This window comes from Neopelma chrysocephalum, unplaced genomic scaffold, assembly GCF_003984885.1.
Source record: "Neopelma chrysocephalum unplaced genomic scaffold, ASM398488v2 Primary Assembly neopelma1_252, whole genome shotgun sequence".
Taxonomy (NCBI): Eukaryota; Metazoa; Chordata; class Aves; order Passeriformes; family Pipridae; genus Neopelma; species Neopelma chrysocephalum.
Window position 1 is genome coordinate 1971556 of NW_020897914.1, and position 17161 is coordinate 1988716.

General features: G+C 46.2%; 1 protein-coding gene across 2 annotated transcripts in view; it reads left to right on the forward strand.

Moving 5' to 3' along the window:
- The window catches only part of STAG1 (stromal antigen 1), a 162584-nt gene extending 145798 nt beyond the window's left edge, over positions 1-16786 (forward strand). For both annotated transcript variants that reach the window (XM_027703865.1, XM_027703866.1), the window contains exons 24-34: positions 407-581; positions 2052-2191; positions 3249-3350; positions 4786-4934; positions 5490-5618; positions 9058-9263; positions 11487-11658; positions 12668-12778; positions 13365-13479; positions 14432-14512; positions 14594-16786. In XM_027703865.1, coding sequence (XP_027559666.1) covers positions 407-581; positions 2052-2191; positions 3249-3350; positions 4786-4934; positions 5490-5618; positions 9058-9263; positions 11487-11658; positions 12668-12778; positions 13365-13479; positions 14432-14512; positions 14594-14617 — 1404 coding nt within the window. In that variant the 3' untranslated portion in view covers positions 14618-16786. The remainder of the gene's footprint in view (positions 1-406; positions 582-2051; positions 2192-3248; positions 3351-4785; positions 4935-5489; positions 5619-9057; positions 9264-11486; positions 11659-12667; positions 12779-13364; positions 13480-14431; positions 14513-14593) is intronic.
- The last annotated feature ends 375 nt before the right edge of the window (positions 16787-17161 follow it).

Sequence of the window (17161 nt, forward strand, 5' to 3'; positions counted from 1 at the left end):
TCAGCTTGAATTTTCCCTCATCATGTTGTTCATATTTTTGCTTTGTTTGTCAAAAGAAGTGTTTTTTCTTTGCTACAAATTTGGCTACAGCCCTTGGATCACAGGTAGATTTAGAGTTCTTTTCATAGAGAAGAAATGGAAGTTTAATCTAAATCCTTCAGGATGTGGAAGAGGTAGGAAACACAGCTCCTTACACAGGAACCAAAGGCATTCCCCAGACATTCCCATTTTAGAGAAAATCCTTGTGGATACTTTTCACAGCACACAAACAATTACAAGTACAGTTTAAGAAGTCATTTAGTGATAGCAGGGGATATCTGGAAATGAAACCAGTGGTATTTTATTTTATTTTATTTTGTGTTTCTGTGCCCTGCTCCTCACTGCACTCGTTCCCTTTGCCTTCCAGGCTTTCATGCTGCTCTGTGACCTGCTGATGATCTTCAGTCACCAGCTGATGACAGGGGGTCGGGAAGGGCTGCAGCCCTTGGTGTTCAACCCAGACTCAGGCCTGCAGTCAGAACTGCTCAGTTTTGTCATGGACCATGTCTTCATTGACCAAGATGATGAAAACCAGAGCATGGGTATTGGAAGCTTTCATATTCTCTACTTAGTTTTTTTTCATAACAGACACAGAAGAAAGGAGAAAATGGAGTTTTCTGATCAGTTTGCTCCAATGTGTTCAGAAATATCCCTTCTTTATTTTTGGGAGGTCTGAATGTGAAATATGTAACAGGGCTTCAAGGGAAAGGAGTGAAAATGGAACCAGCACATAGAAGAGAAATCCTTCAGAGTTCCCAGAGTTACAGGATCCTGAGAGCAAACCTTGGCAGCAAAGCTCTAAACAATGAAGGCCTGAAGAAACCGATGCCACTAAATTAACAGCCCTTGTGCTCCTCCCTCAGAACAGTCAAACCAAGCTGAGGATGTCACTGGTGTGGCTGGAGACTGGGAAAGTGCCTGGCACAGTCTGGACACCTGGCACTGGTTGCTCTGGGCCAGGAACCGGTGTGAGAGGAGGGGCTTTGAGGGGCCCCATCTCTGCTCCTGCCGAGGATGGCTCAGATTAGAGGGGGCAGGTTGAGGGGCCCCATCTCTGCTCCTCACAAGGATGGCTCAGGGTTTTGCCTCTCAGTCAGGTAGAGGCAGATTTGTCATTTAGGCCTGGTTTTAAATAACCTGGTGCTGCTGGGGTCTGCTGTAATGCCTATTTGTTATATATATAGGTTATAATAACCTAAATGCAACTACAGAGGTGTCCAGTGTCTGAATCCTAAATAGTTTTGGACTAGAGATGGATTCCCAGTCAAACTATGGGAAGAGCTGCTGAGTGAGTGCTGTAGTGCTCTTTTGAACACATCTGAATTTCTGCTGTACTCAATTACTTGTATGTCAGCAGCACACACAGGGACAGCCATGTATGGAGTTAAGGGCTCAGAGAATGTATTCTTGCTCCAAAGGGGTTATGTAAGTTGTGGAATACACTTTTATTATATGATATAATACTTAACATTTTATGTGTGTAGTTTAATTTTCATTCACTGAGTGAAGTCTTGCATGGGGACTGAATACTTCTGGCATTGCCATTCAATGTTAATGCTTCTTCCAACTGGGTTTTACTTCCTGTTGTTTAGAGCCATTGATTTCACATCTGAAAATCCAAGGCAGGGAGTAGAAGCATTGCTGCTTCTAATTTTCCTTTTGTTAAATATTTATAGCTTAGTAAGGTAATGAAGCAGCTCCAAAAGGCCTGTGTTTGAGAAGTTAAGCAAAAGCATTCAGCAAGAAAATAAGTGACTCAGTCCCATGGGGGTCATGTCCAGGACTACTCAGGACTATGGATAGTCCTTGGTCAGTGGTGTCATGTTCCTGAACTTCCCTGGGAGTTCTGAAGTAGACAGGACTCAGGAAGGATCACTTTTAGTTTTAGCTTCCCCAACAACCCTTCTTGTTCATGGTCAAGAATTGATTTCTTTCTGAAAGCTTCTTTTCCATAACATTGCTTTGGAACATTAAGTTACTTACAAACATTTTGTTGTCGATGGTGCTTTCAGAGGGAGATGAAGAAGATGAAGCCAACAAAATAGAAGCTTTACATAAGAGAAGAAACCTTCTGGCTGCCTTCAGCAAGCTGATCATCTACGACATTGTGGACATGCACGCGGCAGCCGATATCTTCAAACACTATATGAAGGTACAGCCCTGGGCATCCTCTCCCTAGTGCCAGGGCTCCCCTTTCCATCCCTGCCAGGGCAGTAGGTAAAGGTCAAACACTTCCAAAAGCTTTTTCAGCCTTATTTGATTGTTTTGTAAGAATTTTTCCTTTCTTACACCTGCAGCAAAGCAGTTCCTCTGCTGTGTAGCAGCTGTGCTTTGGTTAACACAGCACCAAAAGCTGGTCCTGGGAGGTGCTGAGTGTTTCCAGAGAGGCTCCTGCTCCTCAAATGCATCCCTAGAGTCCACAATAAGTTCTCTGTTCAATGTCATGTTTCCCTGGCAGTCTCTCAGCTTGATGCTTGCCATAAGGAGACAGTTTTTTTGTGAGAGAAGGTTGTTTTAAACAGGACAGCAGTAAAAAACCAGCTCTGTATAGTACTGCTGCAAGTGGGGATGTCTTAGAATACTGGAAGGGTCTCTACCAAAGAAGGCAGGAGCAGCATTTCAGAGGGAATGAAAATAAGTGGCTGCAAATGCAGAAATATTAATGAGGCTGAAAGAATACTTTGGGAAAAAATCTGTTCTCAGCCTGGAAGTTTTAATGACAATACAGGCTTTTCTCCCCAAATGGTCAGATCCAGAGGCTGTGTTTTCCAGCAACCACACAAAGAAAATGAGCACTTCAAGCTGACTAATTCCTCCCTTTTGTGGCCTCAGTGAATCTCTCCCTTGGCCACCCTGCTCCTCCCTGTCCTGAGCTGCACACACGGGCTGGCTCTGCTGGGCTGGGGCAGTGTCTTGTTCTTCCTTAGAACTGGCAGCCATGGACCTTCATCAGGGACTTAGTTTGGGGCAGGAAATACTCTCTTGTTTGTTTTTCAACATATTTGTTACCAAAGATAATAACAAACACAGAAGTTCCCTACCTTAGCACTGGGTGCAGGTTAAATTTTCATGTCTGGATTTGAGACTAATTTTTTTTGCAACTGCTGCCTTTTCAAAACAAGAATTACAAATAATCTTTCTCTTGGGAAAACTGTAAGAAATTGTATAAGAGGTTCAATGTAAAGAGGTTTCTTTCACATTTTTCCTAGTACTACAATGACTATGGAGATATCATTAAGGAAACCCTGAGCAAAACAAGGCAAATTGATAAAATCCAGTGTGCAAAGACACTCATCCTCAGTTTGCAACAGGTAAGAGTGTTGATTGTTGTTAGAAATGCTCACTGCAGACAATCCTGGGCAGGCTGTCCTCTGGTGCCCTTTACAGCAGAACACAAAGGCTGCACTTCTGGGAGGAGATTCTCTTATTCCCAGGTCAAACTGTCCCTGTCCTCTGTGTCAGTAATCCCTGTCTCCATAAACCCACTCTGGCAGAGTTTTGGTCACATAGAAATGGCAGGAAGGGAGAGAAGAGCCTTGAAGGCAGTTTGGTCTGTTTGGTTCATGGAATTTGCTTACTGCTCCCAAGTGAACGAGAATTAGGATGACTGTTGCTTATCATTTGCTGAGTTAATGCATCTTCCTTGCATTTTGTCTAAATACTGATTGATTTTTCAGATTTCAAGCTAATTAAGTCTTCCAGTATTGTTAGACCTGTTTTTTTCCCCTGAAAAAATTTGCTTTACATCAGCCATAAATTACTGGGTTGATGATGAAATCCATCTGCCAACAGCAGCACTAAACACCACTCAGGCCCTTGAAGTACCAGCTACAGCCATTGCACAGGGAAATGACTGCTGCAGGTTAGAGGTTCTCAAATCAGCTGGGCCTCCCAAAATTCACTCCAGAGTACTGAGGGGTTTCCTGCAGCATTCTGGCAGCTGAGGGAGATCTGTGAGAACTTGAGAAAAACAGCTGTACTTCCAGAAGAGTCGGTGAGTGTCAAAGCAGCCCCTGTGTTTAAAAAACTGGAGAGGAGGAAGCCAAGTGCCAGAGATCCATCAGCCAAACATCAGCTCAGGAAAAAATAATGAGACAGGCTTTTTGCAAGGGCCTGAGTGAGAGGCACCAGCCAGGAGGAACTTATCAAGCAGAAATCCTGTCAAATTAAGCTGTCATTAATTACATGGCAGCAGAGCTTGTGGAGATCAGAGGAACAGTAGATGTAATGCAGCCTGATTGAATATTGTCCCTGACACTGTCTCCTGTGATGTTCTTACCAGCAGGTCAGGGAAATGTGGTGAAAATGGCAGTGCCAGGAGGAGACAGAACTGGCTGGAAAACCACTGAGAGTTCATTCTTGTCCTGGGGGTTGGAGCAGCAGTGCTGGGCAGGCAGGAGGTGGAACATCCGAGGCCAGGCTGGTCTGATGGGTGATGGGGGTTTAGAGAACAGCAGGAGAGTGCAGGACCTGTCTGATGAGCTGATGGGACCAGGAGAGATGCTGTTCAGGGAAGGGGGGTGCAGGACTCTGTCTGAGTTGTTGTCCACACAAGTACAAGGTGGAGGCACTTGGCAAACAGCAGTTGGACAGAGGAAATCCTGGGAAGTGACGTGGACTCTGTTATGTCTCAGTGAAAAACTCCCTGCAGTGGCCACTCTCAGGTGGAACAGGTGCAGAACACAAGTCTTTCCCAAGGAAAGTGTTTGTGGGCTCACAGGTTTTACCCACTGCTCCCTCCTGCAGCTGTTCAATGAGCTGGTCCAGGAGCAGGGGCCCAACCTGGACAGGACCTCTGCCCACGTGAGCGGCATCAAGGAGCTGGCGCGGCGCTTCGCCCTCACCTTCGGCCTGGACCAGATCAAGACAAGGGAGGCGGTGGCCACACTGCACAAGTGAGTGGTGGTAAATAAACCAGATTTTTATATTACCTGAGATTAAAGCTTTTGTTCAGCGTGACCTTTGTAAAGGTGTGTGATCGCAACAGGTCCTGCAATAATTGTGTGTGTGTTTTCTGGTCTGTGTAGAAAAATGATGGGGGGTGTACATGGATGTGTGTGAAAAGGAAGGAAAGCCAGCTGCTACCTAATTATTGGTTGGAATTGATTGGATTGGTCATGTTTGTTTAGCTCAGGTAAAGCCACTGGTGTTCTACGCACTCGTGTGGGTTGTGTCTAACAACTGGGGATGGCTCTTGGTCCCACACCACTGGGGATTCCAGAGGCACTGCAAAAAGAATTCCAAAAATATTTTGGAAATCTTTTAAAGGAGATTGAAACTTTTTATGTAACTGCTGCATAGGAAAGTATAGAAAGGTGCTGCTAAATTCAAATTATGACAGGGCAACTTTTTATTTTGTTACAAATGTCTTCGAGTGCCTAGTTTGGGGCAGGAAATACCCTTTTGTATGACTGTTAATGTCTGAACATGTTAATGTTTCTTTACTGTAGGGATGGCATAGAGTTTGCCTTCAAATACCAGAACCAGAAAGGACAGGACTATCCCCCTCCAAACCTCGCTTTCCTCGAAGTGCTCAGTGAATTCTCCTCCAAACTCCTGCGACAGGACAAAAAGACTGTGTAAGTACTCTCTGGGTTCCTCTCTGGCTTCTCTGGGCTCTGCCATCCCTGGGGGTGTGTTCCAACAACCTACCAGGGGCTGCAGAAAGTCCCAGGAAGACATTTCACATGCACACTTACTCAGCACTTTGTACTTCAAGGCAATAAAAATAAATGGGAAAAGGAAAATCAGGTCCACTGATGAGGTGAGTTTGGGACCTCCCAAAACAATGTTCTTTAAAATTTCCCATGGGGCACTGAAAATAAAAAACAACCTTTTTTCAGGCTAGAAGAAAAAAATTAAATGTTAGGAGTGCAGGGAAATTATAGTCTGCAACCATCCATTTCTGCTGGATATTTACAGAAAATGTAAACAGGTATTTGTTGTTTATTTTAATATATTAGAAGAGGTGTCCAGTCAAACATCAGCCAGGCACTATGTGCCCAGTGTAGAACTGAATTAATTGAATAACTTTATGACCATTTAAAAAATGCAATTGCCAGATCTGCTCATTTATGGTCATAGGTATCTTTCCAGTCAGTTTTGTGACCACGAGTGTAAGTCATAAATATCAACTGTAAATACCTCAGCTGACTCTTTCTGTTAATCCTTGCTGTAGTTTCTCTGGGAAGACATTTGTTTTAAAGGACTTTGCTGTTAGGGTTAAGAACTATGAATGTTATGGTGTGATATGTTATCTGTGTGATAAGAAATACATCCTGGGTAACTTTGTATAATTTCTAACGTACACACACTTGAACCCATTGAACTTTTCCTTTGTGTCAATAATTTGTCAGTTCAGCAAACACTGGGATGATCCAGCTGGTAAACTTGGCACTCCATTTGTGGAGCTGCTCTTCACTGGTACATCCTGGAATCTTGTCAGCCTCTGTCCTGTTCCTCAGGACAGGACTTAGGGATAACAGGATTTTATGGCTGTAGATTCTCCTCCCTGTTGGTCTAAGTGCCACTGGGCTGTTTCCTGTTTAATTAGTGTCCTTTCTGTGCACTCCTCCCTTCCCCCAGGTTTCTGCAGTGTCTGACCTGGGCAGTTCCATCATTCTGTACCTGACAGTCTAATTTAACCTGATCCTGTGCGTGGAATTTGGTTCCTGAGGACACTTTGTTCCTCCACCTTCAGTGCTGCCATTTAAATTGCTTCTCCAAGGTTCTCCTGCTCACTGGTGCCCACACACCCAACCACTGGCTGCTCCTGCAGGACTGGGGTGGAGCCCATTTCTCCTGGTTTTGTCTGCCTTTACTGTAGTCATCTGTTTCTGAGCTGTTGACCTCAGCTGAGGCAGAAGATCAGGGAAAAGAAATAGGTCCCCTAGAGCATGATTGACCTGCTCTGTGCTACATTGCTGCTTTAGGGTGAGCTCAGACATGCCCTGGGTGCCCCTGGCTGGGGTGACCATAAGCACAGTCAGTATAGCTGCCTGTATGGACAGATTTCCTTGGAGGTGCCTCCCTCCTGCCCTGACGGGCCTGCCCAGGGTGCTCCTCTGACAGGAGACTCAGCTGCACTGGGATGTTGATCTGCCCTTCTCTGCAGCTCCTCCAACGCACAGGGACCTCTCCCCCTCCCCAGGGGCTGCCTGGGGAAGGTCCATGACCCCCGTGTGTGGGATCCCTTCCCTCCTCCCTGCCCAGGGACCCTCCCCAGCTCTCCCTCGGGAGCCACACACGCTCAGGAACAACCCTCACAGTCCCACGAGCATGTGGCTGCCTGTGCCAGGAGTTCTCCAGCTTGGAATGGGACTGAAGAGTTCATTTCCTGCCTCCAAACCCAAATTCCCTGCCCAGCACACCTGCACATGTCACCTGCCCTGGGCCAGAAGAGCCTTCCTGGCAGTCCAGCACAGCCCTCTTCCCCAGGGCTCCTCCTCCCTCCTGCTTTGCTGCTGGGTTTTTATCTGGGGGAAGAAAGAGAGATATTTTCAGTTTGGGAATGGAGCAACAAAATCAGTTTCATTCAGTTTTCCTGTCGTGTTTATTTAATTGGCTTCTTGTTTTCTGAGTGACCTCCAGAATTTGGGAGAGCCATTTAGGGATCTGTTCACATCTGTGGATTTCATACAAAACTGTACATTTAAAGTGCCAGACTCATACAACTGGGGAAAAAAATGTATACTAATGCTTTATACTAAATGTTTGTTTATATATATATTTTATATATATATAAAATATATTTATATAATAGTCAACTATTTACTGATGTTTTATACTAAAATCCACATGGCAGATACAGAGAGGGAAATCCTGAGGAATTAGTCTAGGAAAGAAGAGAGGTGATGGTCCTTGGAGGCATTTATTTCCATTTATTTCTCTCAGAGACTGTTGGCTTAGACCAGACACTGACTGGTAGGTGTCAGATGAGGTGGAGCCCCAGTATTGGTGTTCTTACTCCTGGAAATTCAGTGTTTCTGTCTTTGCTGAAGCTGGTGAGAACTGCCTGTGTGAAACTCCTCTAAAATGCTGAGCACAAGGTGTCTCAGGTTTGGCATCTGGGCAGTAAAGGACCCCAAGTGGTGTCATTTTCCTCCCTCACAGTTTGGCCCTAACCACACACTCGAGTTCTGTAAATAGAAATGGAGGCAGAAAAACCTCTTGCTTTCCAGGACGCTTCTTCAGGTAGATTCTCTACAGTCATGAAGCACTTGAGTTGTACTGTTTGGTTCTCTAAAGACAGTAAACCAAGAAGTTCCCATTACTGCCAGGTTTGGGGGTCGCTCAGTGAACACATGAAAGGGGAAGGAAGAAGTGTTCACAATATTGAATAAAACAATAAACAGGAACCTGCTGTTTCTTGAGCAAAGTCATCCCATTCACTGAATCAGAACAGAATCCCATGAAAACTGGCTGTGATTGTAGCCCAGGCATGTCTAGTGTGGCTCCTTGTCCTCTTCTGAACAGACTGTGGAACAACTCCAAGCTGCCATGAGCCACCAGAGGAAAATCTTACATTTCCTGTGGAATGTGTGGAGGTGACTCCACTGCTGGCAACGTGGCAAGGTGGTTTTTGGAGGCAATGGTGACTGGAGGGTGCAGGAAGTGATGCTGCAGTACCTGAGTTCCCTTACCAACCCTGAATGTTTGCCTCTGCAGCCTGAAACTCGTTAGAGTCACTTCTATGGGCCTTTGCATGTTCATTTTAGGGATTACTTCCAATACCATAATTAAATAACCCCTGGACAAAGAAAACAACTTGTGTGCCCCCCAGCCCAGGAGGGGAGTTGGGTTCCTCCCTGCAGTTAACACGTGTGCACTGGACTTCTCCTGGCAATGGCCCAGATTTTCAGACATTTTATGGCAAAGTAACCCCTTGTGTTTGAAGGAACCCTTTTCCTTGCCCCGGGATGCCAGGGGATGCCCTGCAGTGGTGGCTGCAGTGCAGCCTGTGCGCTGGCACAGTGGCAGTGCCCAGGTTATCCAGAGGTCCTTGTCTTGTGTTTGCAGTCACACCTACCTGGAGAAGTTCCTGACGGAGCAGATGATGGAGAGGAGGGAGGACGTGTGGCTGCCCCTGATCTCCTACAGGAACTCCCTGGTGACGGGTGGGGAGGACGACAGGATGTCAGTGAACAGCGGCAGCAGCAGCAGCAAAGCCTCCTCCGTGAGGAACAAGAAGGGCCGACCCCCCCTCCACAAAAAGAGAGTGGAAGGTTTGTCTGGGTGTCTCCACGTGTGTGTGTCACTCTGTGCCTGTGTCACAGCTCTGCTCCTCAGGAGCCCTGGGGCTTTGTTAGTTAATGCAGAAATACAGGATATTTTCTCTGTGGAGCAAAACCAAGGCATCTGTGCTGCAAGTTCTGCAAGTTCTGTTGGGCTTGAACGTGTCCTTATGGAAAATACCCTGTTCTTGTTTGTCTGCTCCAGAATTGGCTGGTCAGAACTGCTGAAAGCTGTTCCTGACCTTGGAAAGGTGTGGAGTGACCTGCACTACTCCCTCCTCACTCCTGGACTGCTGGTGTTGTGCCTGTGCTCCCTCTGGGGCCGCTGTGCATTCACAGGGAGCTGCAGAAACCCCAGGCAGAAATTCTCCTGTAGGTCTCTGGTTTTGCAGGGCCACTGGAGAACAGTAAAAAGACACCATTTTTGTTGATATGTGTTGATATGTGTTAATATGTGTTGCTATCCAGTGTCTGTGTTTACTCTTTCTGAGACTTCAGACATGTCCATCAGGAATTTGGCTGGGACAGCAGATTTCTTACAAGGCTGCATCTGTTCCTGGTCAACCTGTGTGACCTGTGTGCACTTTTGTGAATATTAATTTACTGTTCCACTGCAGAGTAGGTGTAAGTGGGATCTTTAAACTTCAGGGGGTTTTCAGGGTCAGTGTCTATGATGGTAACTCCTTAGGGAGGAATCTAAAGCCAGTTTGCCTGAATATACAGCAATTGGCCAAAATACTCCTCAAAAGTGTGCCCCTCTGCACTTGTCCAGCCAGGTCCCTTCTCCCCTGCAGCCTGTGTTCAGTCCTGCACCGGCTCCTGTTCCTCACAGCCAGCCTGGAGTGTAGGGAAACACTGGTCCCTTCCCTCAGACACTGCTTTCCTTCCTTCAGGATGCCAAGATTTTCACAGAATTCAGCTGCTGAGGTTTCTTTCTTTCCTCTTGATACCATTTTCATTCTATTTTATTGTATTTTGCCAGTATCCTTTTTTTTTCCCTGGGAAGTGCAGTAGCACCTTTGCTTCCCTATAAGGCAAATCTCAGCCTTCTGACGTAGTTTTTAGGCATTATTTGCCTCTTTTGTGCTCTTTGTGTCCCCTCTCTTCAGTGATCAATAGAAGGGACAATTGATTTCCAACACTTTGCTTTTGAGTAGCTCTCTTATTTTTTTCTTTTTCTGTTTAAAGGATCTAAAATAAGGTCACTGCAGACACTGTCCTGGCACCAGAGAACCATATCCAGTCCCCTCTGGTTCCTTTCTGCCCTAAATGCAGGACATTCAGGGTTCAGCAGGCTGGGCTTGAGGACACTCCCTGTTGCTCCTGAGAGCAAATGTGCTCTGGGACATTTCTTCCCAGTGCCTTGAGGAAATCAATAGGATTTTTTTAAAAAATCCCTAACATAAAAGAAATTCAAAGGTAAATTCAAGAACAAACAGGCAGCTTTTTAGACAATCCTAAAGGGTAGTAAAAGGCATAGGAAGAATGAACAGATCCATGGAGATCCCCATCTCCTTTCTCACCATACATGTCCTGTCAGGAAATCTGTGATCTTGCTGTCTCTGTTCCCATCTCCCCTGTAACTTGTGTCTTTCCAGCAACTTCCTTTTTTTTCTCCATGTGTCTGGCTGCACTTACTTGCTCTGTCCCACTCTCCTCAAGTCTCCCCTGTTCCCTCCTCTCTGCTTTGCTCCCTTCCCAATCCCAACACAGCATCCCAGCTGGACCTTCAGTGCCCTTGAAGTTCTGATCCCTGTTCCCAGTGCCCCCTCTCTGCCCCACTCGGATGTTCTGACTGATGTCTCCAAGGGTCTGGGCTGACCACAGTTTGGGGTTTGTGCTCCACCCTCATCTTGGTGTTTACCTTTCCCTTGGTTGCTGTACACATGTGAGGTTACCAGTCTTATGTTGAGATTGTAAGCTCAGGGGTTGGGAATTACCTTGGTTGGATGTGTGCAGGATGCCCAGCAATGGAGGCAGCGCTGCCGGACGGTTTTGTTTGCAATAACCTCTGTGTTTGTTCAGTGTTCCTATTTTAAATTGCTATTATTGCTGGGAATAGCTGGCAGTAATACTTAGAAGAGCAGAATATAAAATTAGAGCTGAAAAACTTCCCATTCCAAGCATTTCCCCAGCTGATCCCTCGGTGCACACCTGTCTAATGCTGCCCTGCAGTTACCAGGAGTGCAGCAGTGATTTCAATGTTGTCTCCAGATGAGAGCCTGGAAGGCTCCTGGCTGAACAGGAACGAGAACATCCACACTCCAGGGGCACTGCAGGCACCACAGCTCACCTCCACTGTCCTGAGGGAGAACACCAGGCAAATGGGGGAGCAGATCCAGGAGCACGAGTCGGAGCAGGGATCTGAACAGGACTTTTTACACAAGTAAGTGCTGGAATTGCAGGATTGAATACAGGGAGCCAGGCAAAGGAGTCGCTTATGACTGACACAATAGTCTTAGCCTGTGGCCCCATGGATGCAGTTTTCTTTGCAAAACCACCTGGACATGCCTTGGCTATAGCTCAGCAAGACTTCATTCTCTTCAGGTCCCAGGAAGACTATGGTGCAATGAAATAATAGTAGAAATTGCTCATGCAATTATCTCATAGCATAACCCCACAGTTGTGGTTAATCCTCTGAATGTTTGTGTCCCTGGGCTGGATTGAAGTGTTTCTCTAGAAGACCTGTGGATGTTCTTTTCTCTCCCCCTACCTGCTGTCATTTGAGGTTCTCTTGCTGAACTCAGGGGTTAATCCTGGCCAGAGGAATGCTTTGGGTCTCAGCTGTTTTCCCATGGCATATCCCAGTTTATCCCGTCAGTCGTACAAGAGGCATCACAAAACACAGCCTGGTGTGGCTCTGGAAGGGCTGCACTGGGCCTGCTGCTGTTCCTAGAGGCACTGCTGGCTCTGCTGGGCTTAGGGGCCTTGATGGTGCAGCCTGGCAGGGTGAGGGACTGGCCCTCAAGGTGATGCTGAGCAGGGTCTGTGTGAAAAACAATCTGGTTTTCATGTTGTGGGACGTTTTAAAACATGTGTCCATTATTCATTTATCTCTGTTCTTGCTCATACTTTGCCTGATCTGAGACAGTGAAGTAAGATTTAATAATAAATTGTAGAAGTGCTCCCACTCCAGGTGCCTGTTCCCAATGAAGGAGCAATGTCAGTGTTTCCCATACCTGGTTTTATTGCAGCGATTAATGGATTTCTTTGTGCATGAACAGTGAGAGGAGCCAAGTTGTTGAAGGGAATCCAGAAGACATGTACAGTGATGAATGTGATTTAATTACCCTGATCTGAAGCATGGCCATGGCCAGACACAGAACTTGGAGATAGATGCTGTCTATAAACAGCCAGCTCAGAAGTGTCTCTGTCCTGACGCTGTCCCATGTCAGTCCCCAGATGCAGATCTCGTGGCTGGGCCAGCAGAAGCTGGAGGATCTCAATCGGAAGGACAGGACAGGAATGAACTACATGAAAGGCAGGACTGGAGTAAGGCACGCAGTGTAAGTGCTCCCAGTGTCCCCTGTCAGAGCCTGGATGGGACAGCGGGGCCAAAATGGGACCCAGCCTGTCCCTGACAGCGATTCCTGCTGCCCTGAGCTGCTCTGGGCCCTGCACAGCATCTCCAGCCAAGGGCTCCCCCTGAGCAGGGATGGAGGAACACACGTGGGGAACACTGAAGCACCACGTGCTCTGGTGCTGATCCCACCCAGTCCTTCAGGAATCCTTACAGTCTTAGAAACTGGGCTTGGATTCACTGCTGGATTCCCAGGGATTTACCGTGATCCTGGCAAGCAGTGTCACTCCTTCTTGGAAAAGGGCAAGCAAATGCAGAGAGGTTATTGCCCTGTCCTTGTTGAGGGCAAATTTGATTCCTGCTTGTGGTGCAGTTCCATGGGACTTGCTGCTTCAGCCTCTGCCAGTGCTGGGGTGGGTTTTACAGACAGTTTTCCTCCCACTGATGTTAGAGAGTGTGGCTTTACTCAGAATGAGGGTTTGGGGGAAGGCATTAAAGGACAGACTTTTAATTCAAAGATGATGGTTGGGCAGTTTAAGTGCCTGGAAATGACTTTGTTTTTGTTTGCTCAGACGAGGTCTAATGGAGGACGACGCTGAGCCCATCTTTGAAGATGTCATGATGTCCTCACGAGGTCAGCTAGAGGACATGAACGAGGAGTTCGAGGACACAATGGTCATTGATCTGGTCAGTAAATCTCACTAATGGCAAGTTTAAAAAGGTTGAAAGATAATTTAAAAGGAATTTTAGACGTGTCAACAAAAATTTCCGAAGTTTTGAGCCTGATTTCCAGCTGCCTGAGTGTTAAAGAGCTGCAGTGCTCCAAATGTTCCCTAGAGTTCTTTACACTGGAATTGCTCCCAAACAGGTCCTGTCATCACTGGCAGCCCCAGGTCCTTTCAGGTGCTGCAGTGGCTCCAGGCAGGAGTTCCTTTGCAGCACTTGGAACCTTCCTGGCCTCCCCCTCTGGAATGAGGGCTTCCTTGGGAAAAGGGAGAAGGGAGTGGTTTGCATTTCACACACCACTGTTTTTAAGCCTTCCTGTTTCTCCTTTCTTATCTGCACAGTAAGGCAGAGGTTACTGTAGGTAGGACTGGGCTGTAATGCCTTGGAGAGAGCATTTTGGTACAGATTCAGTTGCAGCTGCTGAACACTGAGGTTACTGCCCAGCATTCATGGGATAGCCAAGGAACAGCCAAGGCAAGGAAGAGAAGGAACTGATCAAGCCAGTGCAGCTCACATTTGCTCTTGTGCTCCTGGGGAAGGACACCACCAAGGGTGTGTTCCTCAGAAATATTGCAGGATCTTATCTTCAGTACCTTTTTTGTTCCAAATCCCTTTTTGACCATGTCAGGGCTCAAGTTTCACCATAAACTGAAAAGCATCAAGACAGTTAAGAGAATTTCAGTGCAGCCCAACACAGGAACATCCTTAAGTCAGCAAAAGCCTTTGGCAAGTCCTTAACCATGAGCACAGACTTAGAGTGCAAACAGCCTCTGGGGTGTGCAGTCCTGGGCCAGGGCCCCCCTTGGTGTGGGAGCTCCCTGACAGGGGAGGGTGCCCTGGGAGGGAAGGAGCCCTGGCAGGGGAGGGTGCCCTGGCATGGAAGGAGCCCTGGCAGTTGTCCCTCCTTTTGCAGCCGCCGTCGCGGAACCGGCGGGAGCGCGCGGAGCTGCGGCCGGACTTCTTCGACTCTGCTGCCATCATCGAGGACGACTCAGTAAGGCCTGTGTGTGCTGTGCCCCCCCAGCCCTGCCCCCGGCCCCAACCCAGGTAACCCTGTCTTTTCCTCCCTCTGCAGGGATTTGGCATGCCCATGTTCTGAAGTCTGGGAAGACGTTTTACAAACTTGGAACTCTATTGTTTAGAGCTAGAGGCCTATATACTGTGATAGCTTGTATGGAAACCACACTTTTGATGTGATACGGTTTGATTTTTAACCAAATGATTGAGGTCAACCCCTTTTTGTGGTGACGGAGAGAAGAGGAGCTCCTCAGTGACACCCGGGAATGTTGGCCACTCCAGTCACCTCAGAAGGGCTGACCTAGAGAATCATTTGTATCCCTGTTCTTGACTGTCCTAATACAGATTTTTTTTTTTTCTGGATGAGGAGGAAGTTTTAAATTGTTAAGACAGCTGTCGAAATAAACACTGTTCTACATATGTTTTCTGAAAACAACATTGAGTGAAAACAGAACTTTTTAACTTTATTTTTCTGCTGTACAATTTAAAACAGTTTTAACATTTGCCTTTTTATGTTTTCAAAGCTAGCCATTTTTATTAAACCTATGCCTATCAGCCACTGACTAGCAAGGATGCTGTAAGCAGGTCATTCTGGCTACAGAGAAGTGTTTTTGAACACACTGGATCTGATTCACATTATGGTACGCTCCTGTCCTCTCCCAGGCATGGAGAAGAGCACTCTCAGAGAAGAGGGTAGAATCCTAATGACGTGCATCTCTGCCAAAAAATTTCAGATTCTGATATGATAAACCCAGATTTTATACTCTTGAGAAGATTTATTTTTATTTATAATGGGACATAAAGTAAGAGATGTCCATGAAGCCACTTTTCCAACAGATGCTGTGTAACATTCATTTTATATAGCACATGGGGACACAAAACAGTAAATTTTCTATTGGTACTTGCTCTGTGCATTTTTAGCAACTTATACCAGCAAATAAAGTATTCTCAGTAAAACACACAAATGGTTCTCAAGTAATCACTTTGCTGTTTTTACTACCTACTTCAAGCCTGCCAACCCAAGGTACATAAACAGCAACTTTCCTATTAAAAAAATAGTCCAAGGGTGGGGGAAAGGATCACTTTAGCATATGAAAAGTAATTTTCCTGTACCATAAAACAAAGTCTACTTTCCATGCCGTAAATACCCTTTTCCGCTATTTTTGTAAATTAATTTTGCCAGTTAGAAGTACTGTATGTGCTGCATAGAAATTTGTGCTTAGATGGTGAAGTTCTTAAGCTTACAATGGACTACAGCTACATTTTCAGTGTTAACTGTGCATATTGAGAGTAATTCTTTGGAAAAAAAATATGATTTTTCAAAAAAGCTAAAAACATTAAAAAAAAAAAAAATCAAGAAGACCCCAAAACATTCTCAGCTAATTCATTGTAATAACAGATTCTTTTCGATGTCTTCAATAATTTGGAATTTCATTATGCTTCAATTTGATGACTCTGCCTAGTAGCTGCTCCTTAGTTAGACTGGCCTGCCGCCAGCAGAGCTGGCCTTCCACAACTCCACGATCTCCAAAACGGCCCCAAAACGTTCCTCTTCCTTCCTGCACTCCACCATTAGCAGCTGAGATACAAACCAGACTTACCCACTTGGAGCACAGCAGTTTCAGAGGTGCTTTTATTTTTTAGCAACTGCAGAATAATCACAGAGCTTTTTTCTGTTTGGAGCTTACTGGGAAACCAACGCGGCCCCTCCGTGCCCGGGGCTGAGGGTCTCACCCAGCTGCGGTGTCTCTCCCAACACGGGCACTTCTCAGACACAGTTGCCAAAAATGTTTGCCCAGGCCCTGCAGCCATTCCCCCGGGGTGGGGATGGACCAACCCAGCAGCAGCTGGCACTTCAAACCACGCTGTGCCCTCGCTCTGGGCACCCTCCGCGCCCGGGGCTGCGGCCCCGCTCACAGCGCCCCGTGGGCAGCGGGGCAGAGCAGATGCTGCCTGGTTTGAGTCATTCTCAGACAAACCTTGTGCTTCACAGTCCTCTGTGTGGAAAACTGATTCCTAATTTAACATTGTAGAATACTGTATAACAAACATTGATGATCACGGTACCTGCAATGGGTCTCCAGTTCAGTTTGCAGTCTATAGGTTTTTGTATTATGAGTGTCTCCTTGATTGGTTTTGCTAGTAATTCTGTAAATTGTACATTTACAATATGAGGTTTTTTTTTTCCTTTTGTACAATTTAAAACTGATGCTTCACCTTTCATTTAATAAACTATTCAAAATCATGAGTATGATGAGCACCCTCTTCACTATAACTTTTTTTAAATGCCTGTTTGGACCATCACATCCTGTCATCCCACTGACTAGTAGGAATTCAAGGAATTATTAAAGGGAGTGCTGACAGGTCGTTTTCATGTAGTCCAGGCTTCACAACCTGGTCCTGTACCACCACCTTACCCACTCAACCTCAGAGTGATGGAAAACCCTCCCTGGGCTTCTTTTCTGCACCTCCACCATGGTGTGGTTTTGGTTGATCTGGGGGGTTATTGTGAGATTCTGTAAATCTGGGAAAGCCCCACACCTCTGGGAAAGCTGCACTATTACAACTTACAATTGCTTGAACTGTCACGAATTTTGAGAAGAATTTGCCTCTCCTGCCCTGCACG